The following is a 22,720-nucleotide window of genomic DNA, read 5'->3' on the forward strand; positions in this document are numbered from 1 at the left end:
CCTGTTCCTTTACTTGTTGGGTATTTCTCTGCCTCTTCATCTTGCTTATATTGCTGTGTTCGGGGTGGCCTTTCCGTCTTCTGACAGTTTGTGGAGTTCTCTTTATTATGTAGTTACCTCGTTGTGTGTGGGGTTGGATGGGTGACTTGTCAAGGTTCCCTGGTTAGGGAAGCTTGAGTAGATGTTCTGGTGGATGGAGCTGGATTTCTTCTCTCCGGAGTGCAATGAAGTGTCCAGTAATGAGTTTGAGATGTCCGTGGGTTTGGGGTGGCTTTGGGCAGCCTGTATATTGAAGTTCAGTGCTATTCTCCTGTGTTGCTGGATAGCTTGCATAGTATGTCTTTCACTGAAACTTGTTGTCCCTTGGTTGGTGCCTGGTTTCAGTGTATGTGTGGAGGCCTTTGATGAGTACCTATCAATTAATGTTCTCTGGAACCGGAGATCTCTGGTGTTCTCAGGATTTGGCCTTAAGCCTCTGCCTCTGGTTTTCAGTCTTATTCTTGCAGGAGGCTCAAGGCTTCTCCCTCTTCTGTTTTCTGGTCTCCTCAGTGTCTAATTCCCATCCTGACACCAGGATACGGTGGTGGACACTTTTTTTTCCCCCCCGGCTCTCCTATTCAGTCCTGCTATAGGGAGGGAGGAACAGCTAACAAATATCCCTGGCGTCTGTGGGGAGTGCTCGTGGTGTCTCAGCTATACTGGGAATGCTTCCGCTTGAGGCGTGTGTGCTTTCCCTGTTTATGCTGCTTAGGCTCTAGGTTGCTCTGCTGGGAGCTGTCCGCGGCTGGCGCTGGGTTGCTTGCACTTCCCAGGTCTGAGCAGCTCAGGTTCAGGTCCTTGGGTACTCCACAAAGGCGCAGACTTGGCTGGGCCTGTGTTTTGTGCCTTCCCCGGTCCTAGCAGCTCAGGTGACCAGGCGTTTGGCGAGCGTGGTCGCTGCAACTTATCGCCTTCCCGGTCCCTGCCGCTCGGTTTTCTGGGGGTACAACTGGCGCAGTTTCTCAGGCGGATATCGACCGGCCCAAACCCAAGAAGTCCTGGCCAGCAAGGAAGCCTGCCTGCAGCTTGGCATGGGAAGCCCCTCTGGGGCCGCGGCTGCCCCCGCCCCGGCCCTGGCCGCCCTCCCCGCCCGCATCGGCGGGGGCTGGGGGATGGGCCGCCCGCTGCCAGCTCGCTCTGCTCCGCGCCCGGTTCTGTGGGCGGGGCTGGCTTGGGGCTTTTCGCAGGCTTTTTCCAGCCCTCTCGCCCTTCAGCTGCAACCTTTGCTCTGGTATCTTAAGTTCGAGCCCTCAGTTTGCCCTGGGGCGTTCAAGCCCCGTTCTCCCTCTAACCCCACCCCCAGTTCTCCCTCTAAGCGCACAGCCGTTCTCCCTCTAAGCGCACAGCCGTTCTCCCTCTAAGCGCGGCTGCCGGCACCTCCCTGCCCAGCACCGCCTGCTAGTGAGGGGCGCGGGCATCTGCGCCGCTTCTCCGCTGAGAGTTTCCTCTGGGCACTTAGTCTGTGAGTTTTAATTATTTATGTCTGGTCTCCCAGTTATGCGGCCCTCTGAGGTTCCACTCGCCAGTGTTTCCAGGTGTTTGGAAACTTCTCTCTTTTTTCTTTTTTAAGCCTCCCTTCCCGGGACGGAGCTCCGTCTCTCCCTCTTTTGTCTCTCTTTTTATCTATTTCCTACCTTCTTTCCTCCTTTTTATCTATTTCCTCTCGACTATGGGCTGCTTTTCTGAGTGCCTGATGTCCTCTGCCTGTATTCAGAAGTTTTTTTGTGGGATTTACTCAGCTTTCAAATGTTCTTTTGTTGATTTTGTGGGGGAGAAAGTGGCTGCCCCGTCCTATTCCTCCGCCATCTTCCCATGCTCCCCAAGACTGATACTCTTTTTAAGGTGGCTTGCCTTCAAATTTTTAGCTGGAAAGTCTGTAGATTAACTGTCTTTGCTGAAAAGTAACTGGAATAACTACTGAAATTTATTTAGAAATGGATTCTAAAACTACAGAGTTATTTAGATTTTTAGCACTAGGATTGAGAATTGTGTAAAAATTGTTCATAATGTCTGAGTAGTAGCATCAAACAATCAGTAATATCTTCAGGAATTCCCTGGAGCTCTAGTGGTTAGGATTCAATGCCTTCATTGACGGGCCCAGGTTAGATACCTGGTCAGGGAAATAAGATCCTACAAGCTTCACAGCATGGCCTAAAAAAATAAATAAATAAAAATGAAATGGTATTATCAGTATTATCTTTATTATTCAAGATATTTCTATATTTGATTTTTAAATTTTTTCCTGAAAAGAACTATTTAACTTTGCTGTATGTGGAAGATGTTTGTTTGAATATGTTGATTTAACAATGGAAGACACTGATGCAGTCACCCTAAGGCAAAGTATGTGCAGAATTGCTTGTTCTTCCTTCACAGGAATTAAGCTTCAAGAAAAAAATAAACTGAAACTTGAAAAATAAATAAATAAATGACTGAAGGTGTGGTGCAAATGCAAACAGAAAGGAAAGCAGTTAAGGAAAGTTAAGATTAACGCATGAATTATTAAACATAAGACGAGATTCATCTTATAAAAACTATGTAGAGAGCTTTCTTCATAATGAAGATCAATGCAGCTCCTAGAGATTGTGCATAAGTAACACAGCAGAGGCATAGATTATTCTTAATTTTTCTATAGAAACTGAAAATTAGTAGGATAATGAATTATTCTAGGAGGTTTCAAAAATCATGTAGGTCAACTTAATGTGCCTAATTAAAAACAAAAGCAAGAAAATTAAAAAATAAAATAGTGATAGGAGACCCTAAAGTAACTTCTAGTCTTTGAAAAATGAAGAAGGCAAAAAATTAAGACAAAGAAGACATTGATGATACAGTTATTGAGTTTAGTTTAATAATTATGCATTGAATGCTGAACTTAAAACTACCAACACAACATTGTAAAGTGGTTTTCCTCCAATTAAAAAATAAATTTAATAAAAAGAGAACACAAAATAAATTTTTAGGAAAACAGTTTTGAAAAAAAGGAAATAGGGAAAGTTGTTAAAGGCTGCAGAATATGATGTTACATACTATAAAAATAAAACTCATGTTTCCTGAAAAAAAAAAAACTATTACCAGTAGATGTAATCTTCTTAAATACTAACTTAATTTTCATAAAAATTTACTATATTTCATGCACAAAGCAAACCTCATTAAATTCCAAAAAATGAAATCTACATAGGTCACATTCTTGAACCACAGTGAAATAAAACTAAAAATTAATACCAAAATTAGAAATGAAACCTTTTTAAAAATCACTTGAAAGTTTTAAATCCCTCTCTAAGTAACTCTTGGATCAACATGGAAATGAAGTCACAACGGCATCATGTTTAGAAACTAACAATTATGAGAACATCATAGGATCCAACTAGTTGCATACTCAGAGGAAAATATGTATTCTTATATTACTAAAGTAGTAAAATTGAAGCCAATAAACTAACCAATCAAGGGAACAAGGGATAAGAGGAAAGCAAAAGTACTGAATTGTTAAAGATTAAAACAGAAAGGTAAATTAGAGAAGAGTAATTTATGTTGGGCTAAGGCACCTGTTTTACTAAGTCACTAGAGGTGATTGTGATGACCACTCAGAGTCGCCCACCACTAACCCTGATCCCAAAATTTGACAAATAAATAAACATTTCATAAAAGAAAAATTATAAGGCAATATTATTTGAGAAAAAATATATAAGAAATGGGCATTGTATATCATGGAATGCCATGATCAAGTAGTTCTATTCAGGACTGTAAGAATAGTTAGCTCAGTAAGACACTTTGTAACCTTGAAAGACCCAAGAAGAAAACACATGATTATTTTGATGTCACTAAAGCAGTTATAAAATTTAGTATCCATTCCTTATGAAACTTTTAATAGAATAAAAATAGGAGATTCTTGAATGGAATAAAGAAATATCTACTTCAAACAATAAAACTCTACTTTGTGATGAAACTTCTGGTTACTAGAAGCTTTCACTGTGAAGTCAGAAAAGATGAAAATGGGTTTTTACCACCATTTTAATAAACTTTGGAAGTACTAGGTAGCATAATTATTCGTTAATTTTTTATTCTTTAGGTCAATAAATATTCACTGAATAACTGCCATGTGACAAAATAAGAAATATATGTGCAATTAAAGAAGAGTTGAACAGATGATCTGGTCGCTTCTTTCTCTAGTTTTTAAGCCTTGATTTTTGAGGACTAAAGTGACCCTTTGAAGGGGCTGTTCTTGAGACTATTGTAGAGATGAGGGGTGGTGGGGCAGGAGGGACGGGGTCCTAGTCTACTTTCCTCCATTTTACATAGTAAACTAACAAACATTTATTGGAAACAACAAATATTTAGAGAAGAATTCAATAAAGACCTAAATTCAAGAAAGACAATTTTAAAAATTCAATGAGTCCATGATCCACAATCAGTAAGAGGACATACTGGGGAAAATAATATTATTAATAAATATGTGGAAAAATAGCACAGACCTAGGGGATAAGTTTATTTTGAAACTGTTTAGAACCTATTTGAAGAAAACTATAAGATTTTTATAAATGACCTAAACGAATACCTGAAAGAAGCAGAAAGATATGAGTATCTTAGAAGGGAACATCTCATTATTATAATTCGATCATCTCTTCCCTAATTGAAAAGGTAAATTAAACACAATCCCATGTCATAAATAAAAAGAGTGGGCAGTGTGTTTCTAAACTGAAGCTCAAGAGACAGGCACAGTTTGGTCCACCCATTTGTATAAGAAAAAGAGCGGTATTTCACATCAGCTGGCAAAGGATCAATTATGTCATAATTAGTTTTGTGATAATATGCTGATAATATAAAGAAATCGTCCAGATTCCTGCCTCTCACATAGTATCTTAGTAAGCTGCACTTAGCTAAACTGCTAATGTGTTTACAATTGTACGTAAAAACAAAAACAGTCACCAGAAATAACTCTATAAATAAAAGGGAGACTGAGTGAATGCCTAACTGGACGGATGGATGAACAACTGAACAGAATAAAACTACTCAGACAATTCAAGTACAAAATGCACTAGCTTTGTGCTCCTTGGTAAGGACCCTGCTGGAAATGTCAGACTGCAGCGCCCTTGATGTGAGCAATGCTTGTGTCTGATGTAACAAAATACCACGCGCCGAGTGACTCACAAACAATGAGTGCATTCCTTACAGTTCTGGGAGCTGAAAGTCCAAGACCAGGGAGCCGGCATGCCAGGTGGGGCCCTCTTCTGAGCTGCCGACACCTTCTTGTGTGTTTCCTCATGTGGCGGAAGGGAGGGGCCAGCTCTCTGGGGCCTCTTTTGTAAGGGCACAGATTCTATTTATGAGGGCTCCATCCTCGAAAACCCACAAAACCCCACCTCCAGATACCAACACTCAGGACATTAGGTTTTCATCGTAGGGATTTTAGGGGAACACAAGCATTCAGACTCCAGCAGCCACTTCACTAGCTTGTCACCTATCAGCCCTCAGCCCTGCAACCCATAATGACCTCCGGTCTTTCCGGCTGTACTCACCTCACCTGGCACAATGCCCGCTTATGTGGCAGGGATCCATTCTAAATGATGTCCAGGCTGACTCCATGCAACACAAGCTGCTCAGGTCCATACAAGACAGGGACTCTTCCTGTTAGGAGAGACGAGTTGCTTCCAACCCACCACTAGCCACAGCTATCCGCCCTTTGGAGTTCACAAACCTGATTCAGACAGTAGTCTACTGTGTGCTGTGCTTCAGGGAATCAGAAATAGCTTTCCCAGAAACATCAAGGCAAAAGATACAATAAAATGAAACATTTAAACCTCTGTACCAAAAAAAAAAAAAAAAGAACCAACAATGTCAACTAAGAGTCAAAGAACAAAATTAGAAAGAATTATTCACCTATATATAACAAGATATTCACATTCTTAATGTGTAAAGTGAAAGTGATAGTCGCCCAGTCGTGTCTGACTCTTTGTAGCCCCACAGGCTCCTCTGTCTGTGGAATTCTCCAGGCAAGAATACTGGAGTGGGTTGCCATGCCCTTCTCCAGGGGATCTTCCTGATCCAGGGATCAAACCTGTGTCTCTAGCACCTCCCGCATTGCAGGCAGTTTCTTTACAGTCTGAGCCACCAGGGAAGTCCAGGAATGTGTAAAGACTCTTACAAATCAAAAGAAAGAGAACATCCCAGTTTAAGAGGTAATACTTTAGCAGCCCAGAGACACTGTGTATTTGTCTATGTGGTGCACGGATGTCTCTGCTTCACCTAAAAGCAAAGTGGTCCTCCCTCCAAAAACCAGGTTTCAACCGTTTGGGGGCAATATGGGGGAGGTGGATGGTGATCAAGGAGGGCACAAAGGGACTTCCTGGAAGCTGTTCATATTGTTTGCTTGTTTGTTTATCTTGATGCAGTTACATGAGTTCCCTTTATGAAATTTCATAGAGCTCCATATGGACAATTTGTTTCCTTTTCTCTCTGTATGGTCTAGTTTAAATGAAAATTTAATTTCTAAAAGTAGATCCAGTACATACGTGGACAATTAAGAAAAATAAATATAAATGGTCAATGAGCCTGTGAAAAACTCTCTGCCCTTAAATAAAAAGTGATGAAGATGCAGAGTTACCATCTTTTACTTCGTTGGCAAAAGACAAAAAATAAGATCCCATAGTTTCAAAAGAGTAAAGAAAAGGGCACCCTTATATACTATACTGTTGATAGAATAAATTGCAGGGCAATTTGAAAATGTATCAACAATAAGCTATTTAACTCAGCAATTCCATTTTGAGACAGATTGAAAAATTTGAAGGTGTTCAATGAGGTATGATTGAGAATAATCATTGAATTATATTTAATAATAGAAAAAAATGAAATAAGTGTATTTCCAGCCATAGGTAATTGATTAGATACACTTGGTAGATCTGTTTAACATAATGTTAATTAGTCATGCAGAGTTATAATGTAGTTGCTCAGCACCATGATTGAGAGAAAAGTCTCTGGGATGAGGTTGCTGGGATTCAAATCCTAGTCCTTCATTTGAACAAACTAGGGTCTGAGATAAGCTATATACCTTCCGAGTACTCAGTCTTCTCTTCTGTAAAGTGGAAAATATATTATTAATGAAGCTGCATACTTATATATGAAACAGGAAACAGACTCACAGACATAGAGGACAGACTTGTGGTTGCCAAGGGAGACAAAGGGTGGGGGAGGGGAATGGAGGCTTCTGGGATTAACAGATACAAATATATTATACACAGAACTGGTAAAGGACAAGGTGCTACTGTATTGCAGAGGAAACTATATTTAATAGCCTGTGATAAATCATAATGGAAAAGAATATGGAAGAGCATGTATATACATGTATAAATGAATCATTTTTCTATACAGCAGAAATTAACACAATATTGTAAATCAACTATAATTCAATTTAAAGAAAGAAAATACATTATTAAAAGAATAGAACAAGTCGTATGTCCATAGAACATAGGACAAGTCATTAGTCCACATTTTAAAATATGTCTTACATGAATAGCTACATTAGCAAAAATGGCTATATTTTATTGGGTAGTGTTTTCTATTTTTCACAGTGATCTCATATTTCTTGAGTTATTTTCTTAAAGGTCCACAAGATGAAGGCATAGTCTTATGAAAATAGTTATTGTACTTCTGAGATGTTGCCATTGAATAAGACTGACCATATTTTTTCAGTGTACTGGAGGGTCTCTGCTGCAGGTTGTGTGGATTTTTTTTTACCTTAAATTGGTGTTTTTCAAACTTTCGCTCACATTGGCATCACCTGCCAGGCTTGAAAAAACACAGATTATTGGCCCCACCTCCAGAGTTTCCGATTCAGTCAGTCTGGAATAGGACCCGAGACTGCATTTCTAACACGTTCCCAGGAGGTCCCGTGTGGTGTTGATGCCTCTGTTCCAGGGACAACACTTTGGGAACCCCTGGAAACTACAATAGCTAACTTTCTCGATCACATTGTCAAAAGCTTTCGAACGAATACCACATGTACCTGGAGGATGGAGCATATAAATAAAAACTGCAAAGTATGTAGGATAGACCAGAAGTCAGTGAAGCAATTTGATTCTGAACTCTGAGTCTATTCTGACACACGTTGCTGGTCTAAATTTCCAAAGTCAGGAAAGGTTAGACTCAGGCAAACTAGAGGGAAGCTTTTGTTTCCATTTGCTGATAGAAAGAATAAGTAATCTATAGGAGAACAAAATGTTTTATTCCAGCCAAATTGAGGCCTACAGCCCAGAAGACACAGATTTAAGAAGCACTTGAATTGTGTTCCACCAGACTACAAAGTCAGGGAGGTTCATAACAGTAAAAACTGCAAGGTACAGTTAGTTACATGAGTTGTTTATCAAGATTTATTACTAGAACTAGGAGGATGTAAGCATGTTTCTTAAGTAAGGATTGAGTGGGATCAGAAATGGTTGCACAGTTACAAGAAACCTTGAGACCTTAAGGTGGTGACTGGCAACTGCTAACAGGTATTGTTTTGAGAATGGCTGGTGGTGTCCTTGAGTTTGTTAGATTTTAGAAAAGTCAGGTTCTCAGTGATACAGCAACATGTCTGAAACCGCATCCACAATGGCCACCTTGCTCCATTTTGGATGCCTGAAACACAGTTACTCTATTTTGGTTTCTAAATGCATTCTTTTCTTTAATGGTTAAATTAGAACCATTTGACAGGCCACAGACAAGTTATTCTAGTTGGCATGTGTACTGTGCTTAGTTGCTCAGTCATCTCCGACTCTTCGCGACCCCATGGAATATAGCCCTTCAGGCACTTCTGTCCATGGGGATTCTCCAAGAAAGAATATTGGAGTAGGTTGCCATGCCCTCCTCCAGGGAATCTTCCCAACCCAGGGATCAAACCCACGTCTCCCACATTGCAACCAGATTCTTTACCATCTGAATCAACAGGGAAGCCCCCAAAGTGCAACTTGCTGAAACCCAGAATTGAACCAAGGAACTTTAGATCTTCAGTCTGACACGTTCCTAACTGAGCTATTTTGACAACTTGGCATAAAGGCTTGACATCTGTGTCTCTATTCGTAATTATCTCAACTAGCTAGCATAAAGATTTTAAACCACGTGTCAATACATGAAAATGTCTTCCATCAGTCTCTCCCCTCTTCTCTACTTTTGGTCAGCAAAGAGATGCAGCTTCTTGGTCTTTCTTTCCCCATGTACTGGATGGTTAAAAGTGGGTGTGCTGTCATGTACCCCAATATTCACAGCAGCACTGTTTACAATAGCCAGGACATGGAAGCAGCCTAGATGTCCAACAACATATGAATAGATAAAAAGCTGTCACACATGAATATGATGGAGTATTACTCAGCCATAAAAAGGAACAGAACTGGATCATTTGTAGTGACGTGGATGGACCTAGAGTCTGTCATACAGAGCGAAGTAAGCTGGGTAGAGAAAAATAAATATCATATATGAATGCATATATGTGGAATCTAGAAAATGGTACAGACAAAACTATTTGCAGGGCAGGAATAGAGACACAGATGTCAAAAACAGACATGTGGACACAGATGGGGAAAGGAAGGGTGGGACAAATTGGGAGAGCTTTGGCATATATAGACTACCGTGTGTGAAATAGCCAGCCAGTGGGAAGCTACTGTATAGCGAAGGGAGCTCAACACTGTGATGACCTAGAGGGGTGGCGTGGAGGGCAGAAGGAAGGTTCAAGAGGGAGCGTGTATATGTGTGCATGTAGCTGATTCACTTCATTGCACCGCAGAAACTAACACAACATTGTAAAGCAATTGTACTCTAATAAAAATGTAAAATTTTTTAAATTAAATTTTTTTTTTATTTTAAAAATTTCAAAAAGTAGATGTGTAGTAATAGATTATTATATGAATCCACGTGCTCTGTAAGTCCTCTGTGCTGCCATAGTTTCACCTAGCAAGGATTCAGATGTTCAGAAGTTCACTTTGAAGATAACAAACTCATGGGATTGTCACAAGATCAATGCTGTGCCCACGAAAGCTCATCTCTTCATGGAGATTTTTTTTCCCCTGAGAAGGAAAGACTTGTGCTCAATTCAAAACATCAGGAAAACCTGAATAGTATGATGACCTAGTTGAGAACACTCATTCAAATCAGATAAATTTCAAGAAGTAGTCTTGAAATATTTTAGGAATCAGTGTAACTGGATATAACAGGATATTCTGTTCCATCATCAGATTTCAGATGTGATTTTAACATTAGTTATGTACAAGTTTGCTGGATTTTCTATTTCTCAGTTTGAGAACATTGTCCTTAATCATTAGATATTGTGTCTCCTTCTTTATCTGCCTGACAAGTTTCTCTGCTATCATTTAATTCAAATTGCTCAGGTTCTTCTTGTGTCTCTTTCTCAAACATTTATAGTTAGATTGAAGAAATGTGCATTATTGCTGACCTAAATATTGAAGAAGGGGCCAGCCTGAATTTGAAGTTTACATCCTCAGTTTGCACAAAAAAACCTTTATTCATAGGCAGTGCCAGTTCCTTTTAGACTAAATCATTGTAAATTCTGATCAAGGAGATTTCATTGCATTTCTCTCAAGACTCTTTAGTTTCGTCTAAGAATACTTGTAAAGGAAGGTGGTCTCTCGGTGCAATAGATTGGGAGGAGGAAAATGAAAATATATCTTGGTTTCTGAAAACCTTTTGGCAATTTCCTGATACTTGTTATAATTCTAACAAGGTAATCACCTTTCTCTTGAGAGTGATAGAAATTACTGCGCAACCAAATTTCAACTAGCAGAGATATTTTTTCAAGTGAATAATTTGGCCCTGTATGTTCAACAAAGCCAAGCAAACATAACAATTTAACAAGGAATGCCAATAATTTTACATAAGTATAATACGTGCCAGCAAAGTAATACCTGGATAATCAAACAAAGTTGAAACTCAGAGAATTTCAGAATATATAGGTCATTTACCACTTCCCTTCACCTACAAAAATACCATAAGATACATGAAGCCTAGAGATATTTTTAATGACTTGCCAATCAATGTTCATGCAGTCAGTATGCTGAGAAGATTAGACACCAGTTCTCCTAAGTCCTGGGATTCCCCTGGTGGTCCAGTGGCTAAGACTTGGAGCTCCCAATGCAGTTTGATCCCTGGTCAGGGAACTAGCTTCAACACGCCGTATGAAGATTGAAGATCCATGTGCCACAACTAAGTCCCAGTGTGGCCAATAAATAAATATAAGTAAACACTGCAAAAGAACAATTCTCCTGAATTCTACCAAAGAATTCTTTGCACTGTCCCATGCTGTTCAAAGCTAAAACCAGAGACCAACTATTTTCAGGGGTTACCAAACCAATCCAGCTGCCCCTGTTTTTGTACCCCATGAAAGTTACAAGTCATTTTTATAGTCTTAAGTGACTGCAAAATTAAGAATGATATTTCATGACATGAAATATATTGAATTTCAGTTTTAATAGCCATAACGTTTCACTGGCACACAGTCACACCCAGTCTTTTGTGTATTAACTGTGGCCGCTTTCACTTTACAATGGCAGAGTTGACTTGTTGCCACAGAGACCACACAACCCACGACGCCAAAATATGTTTTCTCTGCCTCCCTACAAAAACTGTGCTGGGACTTCGCTGGCATCTAATGATTAGGATTCCATCCTCCCTACAAAAGTGTGCTGGGACTTCCCTAGCATCTAGTGGCTAAGATTTCATGCTTCCACCCCTGGTCAGAGAATGTGCCATGTGGCATGGCCAAAAGATTTTTTTTTTTATTAAAAAGTTTGCCGATATAGATAAGTACTTGGCATCACAGGACTTGGGAAGACGAACCCCCTAGATTTAATAACAATTGTCCAGATTTCTGAATTTGGTGCACATAAGTGTATATCAAGCTATAGTCTCCTTTACTTCATTTAAACTAACAATCCTGTTAAATCCAAATATACTAAAGATACAGGTTAACTTTCATTGACATTGGTTTTGTGTATATCCTTTAACCACTGATAATGTCAAATCAGTCTCAAAGCTGCCAAGAACAAAGAGCTTTATTTGGGATCTTAAGAATTATAGTTCAGGAAACAGATTTGAAAGAGTCTACTGAAGAAGGGAAAGCTCATCTTTCGAGAGTCACACACACTGAATCTGAACCTTGGCTCTAGACTTACTAACCACTGCCCTTGGGCAAGTGAACTAAACTCTGGCTTTGGTGTCCTTATCTGTAAAACAAGTTCACAACTTCAAAAAGGTGCATGACAATTAATTAATTTAAAGCTTGAAATGTTTCAGTAGGGCGGGTTGTCACATTGCTGAGGAGGTAGCCTGCCCTTATTAGCTCTATCTCCTTTGGGTGAGTGGCATCACTTCTGTGTCTATTTCCTCATTGATAAGATAAGGACCAGGGTGCCTATTTTATAGAGTGTGTGAAGGTGTAATGATTAAATTAAATCACCACAGTACATAAGTGAACCCTCATTAGAAGTTGATTCCCCTTCTTTCTTCTACCTTTGTTTTTAGAAGTGGGTTTTTAAAGTCAGAGAATCAAATGTGAATTTGCTCTGTACAGTAGATAATAGTGTATTAATAATAATAGTACTGGGATTATATAAGCAATTCCCTGTTTTTAGGAAATCGTGAAATATTTAAGGGTAGAAAAGGCATCATGATTGTAATGTATGAAGTAGTTCAGAAAAAATTACATATAATAATATATACAATATATAAAAAGAGAGAGAATGGTGTTTAAAGAAGCATAGTAAAATGGTAACATTTAGGGAATCTAAGTGGAAAGTGTTTAGGGATTCTTGGTAATGCTCTTACAGCTTTTCAGTGTGTCTAAAATTACATCAGAATAAAATGTTTAAAAGAAAAAGTGTGGAACACAGCTCTACTGTGCATGTGGTCAGAGGTTATGCACAGGTCATTTGGTCCACTTAAAGATTCTCCTCTTATTGAGATTATTTGTGACAGGAAACCTCATCGTAGTTATGTATCCATGCCTCACTTAAGGTTTTTGTTTGCATGGGATTCTAATTATCTATTAATGTTCTAACCTTCCAAGGGGTCGTAAGGAGTTTGCTTGAAATTAGGGCCTGGGAAGGTGGGCAGATAAAAATTATTTCTGCTATTTTACTGGACTTCACCAGCATGAGAGTTCTCTTGACCCAGCAGCAGTGGCCAATACTCAGACTGGCAGTGTGTTCTAGACCCATTTCAGACACCACGTCTGGCTTCTAGGCTTTTCTCTGTTTCACAGGAAAACAAAGGTACTCAGGAGGCTCTGAAGCCCCACAACTCCTACTAGACTGGACACAAGTGGACTAAGCAGACAGCAGGTATTCTAGGAGCTTTGTGGTGGAGAGCTGAAAGGTGGGGTCCTTTAGGTGGAAGGGTTGATGCTCCTGCTAATGCAGGAATCACCAGTTCAAGCACAGTGGCTCAGAAGTGGGCTGGGAGCCATGGCGCAGTAGAAGGGGCCAGATGAGAAGGCTGGCAGGTTGCCACCGTAAATGACCACCAACTCCTTGCTCACGTCTAAGGAACAATTGACAGACAGGATATTCTGGATGAAAAGTGAACTACAGCCACAGTTTGGAAAATAGTCTTCACATGTGCTGCATAGGTGGTTGGGAAACGGGCTTGTTAACAACACCCATGCTCTTTACTATTAACCGGTGTCTATATCATGGCCAATATCATTAGAAAATCGGCTGAAATGTGGAGTTCATAATTTGCTACTTTTCCTCGAATCTGATTTTTATTGATATGACTGATGGTGGCATAGCCTATGCTTGGCATGCAAAAACGCTGCAGAGAGAGCTGCCAAGAGGACATGCCCAGCATGCATTTATCCTTTTATCACAAAGTAGATTTCCAGTAGCCACTGGATAAATAAGCCACCAGGATAAGAGCAAGTGTCAATATAGGCACAATGTCACAATTTGGATATCCATCCTTACCAGCCTAGGCGTGGTTGTTATTGACTTTCAGAGACTAAAGAAGAGATGAAAGTCATCACAGAGGGAAAGAGAAATAAAGATTATTGTGGATTTATTTGTACCTTCAGAATCTGCCTGCCAATGCAGGAGACTTGGGTTCTATCCCTGGGTCAGGAAGAACCCCTGGAGAAGGCAATGACAACACACTCCAATCTTCTTGCCTGGGAAATCCCATGGATGGAGGAACCTGATTGACTACAGTCCATGGGGTCACAAACAGTCAGACACGATTGAGTATGCACACACACAGTATCAGTTAGGACTATAGCTCTGCTTTCTTGGGATTTAAAAAACGTCCATATTTACATATCAGCATCAAAAGGTTGACTATAATTCTAGAATTCCTAATGCACTCAGATCAGTAACTGCCACTTGACAGGACTCAAGCATCTTCATTCAACCAGGACATGGCTTGAACATTGGTACAAACAAGCTAGTTAAGTTTCTAACACCCATTTTGTTTCCCCAAGGTCCTCTTACATTTTTATTTCCTGCTTTCAGTTTTAATATTTTTATTGAAGTATAGTTGATTTTCAACACCGTGTTAATCCCTGAACTTTCATTTCTTGAATCCAAGAATAGGAGCAGGAAAGCAGCCGTCCATTAATGTGAAGGAGGCATATTATATCTTTTTTCTTAAAATCCCCACCCTATCCCAGACCAGCCTAGTATAACTTTGAAAGTCTTGGCGTCCTAGAGTAGAAAATGTCTAGCCATCCTGGAAATCTCTCAAATCTGTTGATGAAACTTGAGCAATGGACACTAATCAGAGAAACTCCATGATCATGGGAGTTTGGAGTGGGGTCTATTCTACAAATTGAAGAAGGTAAAGCCCTAGATGCAAAACCGCTAATAACTTGTAATCCACCTATGAGACATCCGGTCACAGAAACTGATATATGTGAGAATTTACTAACCACCCAACCACTGGAAATTCATAAGACTTGTTTCTAGGGACCTAATATAGTCACCTGCATTTCCTCCCTTCTTCTTCTCTTTGAGTCAAGCTGATGATAGAGACCTGGCAGAGCGCAATTTCTCAGGCTGTTTGTAGGCACACCCACTTCCCATATTATCTTAAGGACTTTTCGTGATGCAACTGTTATAGACAAGCACCTAAAACATCAGATTTGGGGAAGACATAAGTGGAGGAAGACAGCACAGTGACTCACCATGAAAATCTACTCATATAATTCTGGGTGATGGGGCCAGGACACTGTTGTCCCCTGACCTCTGGGCAGGAAAGGCTCATGGAGAAGGTTACCCAGCTGACAAAGTTTGGGAACCCGCCATCCTCACTGGAGGCCTTCCTCAGGCATCAGTGTTCCCAGACTGATGCTCCCTGCCTGGTGGCCTGGTGGCCCTGGCATCACAAGCCTTCTTGACATTTTTCTCTGTGCCATCCCCTCCTCTAGCCTCAGTCTTGGCTTCCTTTTCCATCAAAAGGCAGCATGCAGCTCAGCAAGCACCTGTGATGTGTCAATACTGCCATAGGCACTATGGTTGCCAAGACAAACGTCCCACACCCAGTATCTGCACTCCAAGGGCTCTTCTTGTAATAAGATGGCCCCATGAACATCCCCAGTGAAACTTACTAAATGCTATAATCATTCTGTGATGAGGCTCATGCAATCTCAGGGGAGAAAATGACCAAGTGTGCCTAGGGAAGCTGAGATGGCATCCGAGAAAAGATGTTATGTTAGGTGGATCTCAAAGAGTGACTCAGAGCTGCAGAAACTCATTCTAGGTGGAGGAAAGAGCACTCCCAAGGTCAAGGATGCCTAAAACAACACTTCTCCCAATCCCTCCAGTCAGCAGAGATTGCCAGAGGCCATCCAGCTGTTTAGTGGAAGAGCTGGCATCAAAACCAGTTCCCCTCATGGCCAAGCTGGTGATCATCTCACCACCTGTTGTTGGAGGTGTTCCCTTTAGGATGCAGTCTGCTAGGTAAAAACAAGTCTGACAAATGTGCCCACATTTTATCTTTAAATTTCAGTTTCTTTTTTTCACACTGTTATATCTTGAATAATAAAGTTTTCAATTACAATTTAAATTTCTAACCATTCACCACCTCCAAATCTTGAGTGAAACTGACTCTGCTAGAATGTTTGTTTTCTAAACAATGTTTTCAGACAGTTTGGAGGATAAATGAATTCAGATTTGAGGGAAAACGCTACCAGCTAGCTGTTGTGACCTCTCAGGAAGAGCAAAGATAGGTCATCAGATATTCTTTTTTATGTTAAATGCAAAATAAAATTGTCAGCTCACCATACAATGCTTTCTAAAGTTTAACACTTCATCAGTTTAGTTCAATAAGCAGGCTGATTTACCAATTTATATAAAACTCTGATATCACACTCCACATAGTCAAATGTGTTAATAGAAGCATGATTATAATAGTCCTGAATATGCTAACAATATTCCTCTAACTTAAATCTGAGTTAAGTCTGCTCCTATGTTCTATGAATACAAATTACAGCATTTCTCAGTTTGTACATTTTTATTCTGTTAAGTGTATCACTTAGAGAAACAAAAATAAAATGCAAGACCTACGTAATTTAAATTTTTTTAGTAGCTACCTTTTCAAAAGTTTAAAAATATCAGGCAAACTTAATTTCATAATACATTTTACTTGATTCAATATATCCCAGATATTACCATTAAAAATGTAATCAATAAGTAAAATATTAATAAACTATATTATATGCTGATTGCAGCCATGAAATTAAAAGACGCTTGCTCCTTGGAAGGAAAGTTATGACCAACCTTGATAGTATATTAAAAAGCAGAGACATTACTTTGCCGACCAAGGTCCGTCTAGTCAAGGCAATGGTTTTTCCCGTGGTCATGTATGGATGTGAGAGTTGGACTGTGAAGAAAGCTGATCGCCGAAGAATCGATGCTTTTGAACTGTGGTGTTGGAGAAGACTCTTGAGAGTCCCTTATACTGCAAGGAGATCCAACCAGTCCATTCTAAAGGAGATCAATCCTGGATGTTCATTGGAGGGACTGATGCTAAAGCTGAAACTGCAATACTTTGGCCACCTCATGAGACGAGCTGACTCACTGGAAAAGACTCTGATGCTGGGAAAGGTTGGGGGCGGGAGGAGAAGGGGACGACGGAGAATGAGATGGCTGGATGGCATCACCGACTCTGTGGACATGAGTTTGAGTGTACTCCGGGAGTTGGTGATGGACAGGGAGGCCTGGCGTGCTGTGATTCATGGGGTCGCGGAGAGTCGGACACGACTGAGCGACTGAACTGAACTGAACTGACTGATATTATATTATTTTTACTGTCTTTGTACTATCTTCAAAAAATAGTGGATATTATACCCTTCCGTGTGTGCTAAGTCGTTTCAGTCGTGTCGGACTCTTTGCGACCCCATAGGCTGTAGCCAGCCAGGCTCCTCTGTCCATGAGGATCCTTCAGACAAGAATACCGGCATTTCCTTCTGCGGGGGATCTTCCCAATGCAGGAATCGAACCCGCGTCTCTTATGTCTTCGGCATTGGCAGGCAGATTCTTTTACCCTTCCATCACATGTCAATCCAGACACTAAATTTTCATTGGTTAAAGTGAAATAAATGTCAAATAATCTGACTAAAACAGTAAAATTGTGTTTAGTAGAGAATATTTTACAGAGCTTCGGCTTTAACATTTAAATTAACTACAATTAAACAAAATGTAAAACTCAGCTCTTCCACTGCACTAACCATGTGTAGTTGATGGCTACAATACTGGATAGCATAGATGCAGAACCTAGAGTGACAGCAGACATAAGACTACGGGAGCATTGACCCTCCCCGTGAGGGCTGAGGGATTCTATGTAATATGGGGAGAGGGGGGCGTTAGAACCTCCGTACTGTTCTCCGTAGCGGCTGTATCAACGTACATTCCCACCAACAGGGTAGGAGGGTTCCCTTCTCTCCCCGCCCTCTCCAGCATTTCTTGTTTGTAGATTTTCTGATGATGGTTATTCTGGGGTGTGGGGCTTCCCACGTGGCACTGGTGGCGAAGAACTCACCCGCCAACGCACAAGACAGAAGAGATGCGGGTGCATCTCTGGTTCGGGAAGATCCCCTGAAGAAGAATGCGGCAACCCACTCCAGGATTCTTGCCTGGAGAATCCCACGGACAGAGGAGCCTGGTGGGCTACAGTCCATGGGGTCGCACAGAGTCAGACACGACTGAAGCGACTTAGCACGCACGCACGCACATTCGGGGGTGTGAGGCGGCGCCTTATTGTAGTTTTTATATAACTGTATTTACGTATTTGTTTTTGGCTGTGGCGGCTCTCTGTTGCTGCGCAGACTGCTCCCTAGTTGCGGTGCATGGCTTTTCACTGCGGTGCTTTCTCATCTCAGGCTCTAGGGTGCTTGGGCTCAGTAGCTGAAGCACATGGGCTCGGTAGTTTTGCCTCCTGGGCTCTAGAGAACAGATTCAATAGTTGCGGCGCATAGGTTCAGTTGCTCCACAGCTCATGGGATCCTCCCAAATCAGGGATCAAAACTGCGTCTTCTTCGCTGGCAGCGGGATTCCTTACCACCGAGCCCCCACTGAGCTACAATGAAGGAAGCCCTCATTGTAGTTTTGATCTGCATTTCTCTAATAGTGATGTTGAGCGTCTTTTCATGTGCCTGTTGGCCATCTGTATGCACATATAAGGAATCTAGAAAAAATAGTACAGGCGAACCTATTTGCAAAGCAAAAATAGAGACGTAGACAAAGAGAACAAAAGTATGGACCCCGAGAGGGGAACGGAGGGAGCAATAATTGGAGAGATTCGGATTGACATATATTCACTACTATGTATAAAATATGTAACTAATGAGAACCTATTGTAGAGAGCAGGGGAAAAATAGTAAAAAAGAAATAATAATAAAAAAGAAGCGGTCAGAGAGTAAGCTTTTAAAGGTGGTAGAGTCGTAAAAATGTGAACTTTGGAGTTAGACTTGACTGTCTCTGTTGATTTTTATCTGTTACTGCTTCCCACTTCAGTTTTCTTATCTGTAAAGTAATAATACCTGCATTATTGGGCCCTTAAAATTAAATGAGATAACTTAAATAGTGGGCTTTGAAATCTAGCACATTCCAAAGGTTCAATAAATTATAGCTTGATTGCATGTATGAAAGTCATGAACTCTGCATTTGAGAGTGGGGAATCTCTGAGGGAGTTAGAATTTAATTATTCGTGGGGTATAGGGTGGGAGGAAAGAGGAATTGTGGCATTTTTATAAATTTTATTACGTTATAAAACACATATATATAGAAAATTGCACCACTCATAAGTATAAAGTTCAGTGGATTGTCACAAAACAAACATACCCACGTAACCAGCGCCAAGATTTAGAAGCAAAACGTCTAGCGCATCTCAAAGATCTTTGCATGCTTCCAACAAAAGTAGCCACTTTTCTGACTTTTAGAACTTCTTTGGGGACTCAGCACTAAAGAATCTGCCTGCCAGGGCAGATGCGGGGGGTCATCCCTGGGTTGGGAGGATCCCCTGGAGAAGGAAATGGTGACCTACTCTAGTATTCTTGCCTGGGAAATCCCATGGACAGCCTGGCGGGCTGTGGTCCATGGAGTCAGACATGACTTAGCAACTAAACAACAACAGCAAATGCCTGACTCCTAACACTGGTACCATCAGTTGTTTCTGTCTGTTTGTAAACTATAAATGGATTCATACAGTATGCGTGTATACATATCTTTTTCCACTCAACCGCGTATTTATGATGTTTTCCATATTGTTGCATGGGACAGTAGTTTGTTTGTTCTCATCGCCGTGCTGAATTCTACTATATAAATACTCCCCACAGTGTATTGATCCATTCTACAGTGTTTGAGTATTTGAATTGCTTCTATAATGGGTCTACGGCCAACAGACCTGCACTCTTATGTGTGTCTTTTGGTGATGGGTAAGCATTGGAATTTGAGTTTTCAATCTTCACCTTGTTGAGAACAGGAGACTCATCCACCCTATCATTTCATGTGCAGGAACCTTGGATAAGCATAAAGAGCTGGAGGATCTTGTGGCTAAGTTCCTGAATGTGGAAGATGCTATGGTATTTGGGATGGGATTTGCAACAAACTCAATGAATATCCCTGCACTCGTTGGAAAGGTAAGGCTTTGTTAACATAATTGTCTTCTGCTGTGTTATTCCTGAGACAATCTGAGTAGATCCTCTGTTAGACGTATAGCTGAGAAGTTTCTTAGGATTGGATGTTCAACTTTTTGAATATATTTACTATTACCAACCAGGGTCCTTTCCTAATCAATAGAAAATTGATTAGATGAGATAAGAGATTAAGGCAAGGCCGTAATGGGGCCTCAGGAGCAAAAATAAGTAAGAGGTTCCCTTACTTGCTCACTCCCTGAAGGGGGATGATCTGGTTTCTTACATGGGGTGAGGATAGAGGTAGGTCCAGAGGTCAGGCTGAAGGGATGGCTTAGGTGGTTTGCCCACCGCTTTGGTGATGTTTTGTGCAGGGAGCATGTGCAGTACCCTGTTTTTGCTCCCAACACCCTGCTTTTTCTCCTGGCTTTTCAGAAGTGGCAGTTGGGTTTCATATTTTGTTGTCCATAATTTGCAGTGTATGCATACAACTATTTTTAAGTCCCCCAAAAATAGTTTCTTTGTACTTTGTTGCTCAAGAACACAGAGAGGTTTGTCTAGGTGCAAGCTCTGCAGCAAAGGGTCCCAGGTCCAGGTCCCAGCCTGTGTCCGTACCAGCTGAGTCCAGCAAATTTCTTCATCATGATATTCCAGTTATAGAATCTCAGCCCTAGATGTGAGTCAAAATTCCTCTTCAGTGACAGTTCAGCAAGATCAATTAAATTTCTAAGCTCCTGAGTCATCATGTTCAATGTAGCAAATGATTGTTAAGCATTTATTTTGACAAAACACTGCTTGCGTAATTCACTTTTTTATTCACTCAGTAACTCACTTATTGAGAATCTGCTGTGTCCTCCAGTGAGGCAAGATGTAGGGCATACAAAGATGTATAAGACTTTTGTCCTGTAAATTCACGTAGTTTACAGCCTAATGAGGTATAGTGTCCAACTCTAGGCAATCGTATGAACCATAGCCCGCCAGGCTCCTCTGTCCATGGGATTCTCCAACTGGAGTGGGTTGCCATGCCCTCCTCCAGAGGATCGTCCCAATCCAGGGATCAAACCCACATCTCTTATGGTTCCTGAATTGGCAGGTGGGTTATTTACCACTAGTGCCACCTTAGGATGAATATTACAGAAAAGGTGTACCCATAAATGGGGAGGGACAAAATAATTTTTCAAGAAAGGCTGGGATGTCTATGCAAAGAAGGTGACATGAGAACAGAATCTGGTACTTATTTGTTTAGATAAGTAAGTTATTTCCTTAAGAGAAGGAAATGGAAGTATCATATATAAAGTACTGAAGTTTAAAAGAATTAGAACAGAAGAGAATGGTTGAAGAAAAAATAAGAATGAAGACAGGTACCAAATTGTGAAGAACTTTGCAGCATAAATGGTGCTAGAGTTTTGGAAATTCTTCTGGAGAAAGATGGAGTTGGTTGCCTCATTTTCAGTAATCAAGTGCCATAATCAGATTTCTGTTTTTAAAAATCTGACTCGTGGCAACTAATATGATGCAATATATAATCTTTGATTGGATTCTGCACTGAAAAAAACAAAAAAGAAGGAAATGAAACTTCTACAGAAGACATCAAGACATTTTTAGGACCATTGGCAAAGTTTGACTTTGAATTATATATAAAGTGATGACTCCTTGTGACCCCATGGACTGTAGCCCACAGGATCCTCTGTCCAGGGAATTCTCAAGGCAAGAATACTGGAGTGAGTAGCCATTCCCTTCTCCAGGAGATCTTCCCAACCCAGTAATCGAACCCCGGTCTCCTGCACTGCAGGCAGATTCCTTACCATCTGAGCCACCAGGGAAGCCCATTTTAGGTGACAGCATTGTATTAATGTTTAATTATGATCACTACATCATGATCATGTAGGAGAATGTCCTTTTTCCTAGTAGATGCATGCTAAAGAATTTGAGAGTGAGATATGATGATTTACAACTCTCATATGTTGACCAAAAAATTACAAATACACAGACAATGTCTGGAGTATGGAAATGTGAGAGTTTTGCTCGCTTTGACCTCAAAAATTTTAAATGTATCATATGTGAAATTTCTACAATATAAGGAAGAACTCAAAGATTCTGGATGGCCACAAAGGAAAAATGCTTTATTTCTTTTTTTTTTTTGCACATCCCTGCATTTTAAATATGGTTGGGCAATTTCACAATTTCATAATTTAGAAATCTTTAAATTAATAAAGAAAAATAGTTTATAAACATTAATTGATAAGCAGTAAATTATACTGACCTCTCCTTGCCTCAGACTGAATTGCCATCCACACTTTTCCAGACGCAGTTTTTAACTGTAAAGCAGTGTTGCTTCTGTCTATGTGGATGTTACTATAATGTGGAATGGGAATCATAAAAGAAGCTTGAAATGTCTTGCCTTCTAGTCGCAGTGCTTCAAAACCATCTCAAATAATCCAGCAGGGAACTAGAAAATCCACACCCCACCCAAAAGCATATTCATTTTCCTGCCAACCATCAATTCTGTCAGTCAGGCAGGCAGGCAGTTCAGTCGCTCAGTCGTGTCCGACTCTTTGCGACCCCATGAATCACAGCACGCCA

The 22,720-nt window shown here is 40.5% G+C and overlaps 1 protein-coding gene across 1 annotated transcript in view; it reads left to right on the plus strand.

Annotated features, from left to right (window-relative positions):
• The window catches only part of SPTLC3 (serine palmitoyltransferase long chain base subunit 3), a 168,117-nt gene that overhangs the window by 71,086 nt on the left and 74,311 nt on the right, over positions 1-22,720 (plus strand). Inside the window, exon 5 of the mRNA XM_055426625.2 lies at positions 20,019-20,143. Coding sequence (XP_055282600.1) covers positions 20,019-20,143 — 125 coding nt within the window. The remainder of the gene's footprint in view (positions 1-20,018; positions 20,144-22,720) is intronic.

This window comes from Moschus berezovskii, chromosome 15 (genome assembly GCF_049115385.1).
Source record: "Moschus berezovskii isolate FMDL1 chromosome 15, NW_MosBer_1.0, whole genome shotgun sequence".
NCBI lineage: Eukaryota > Metazoa > Chordata > Mammalia > Artiodactyla > Moschidae > Moschus > Moschus berezovskii.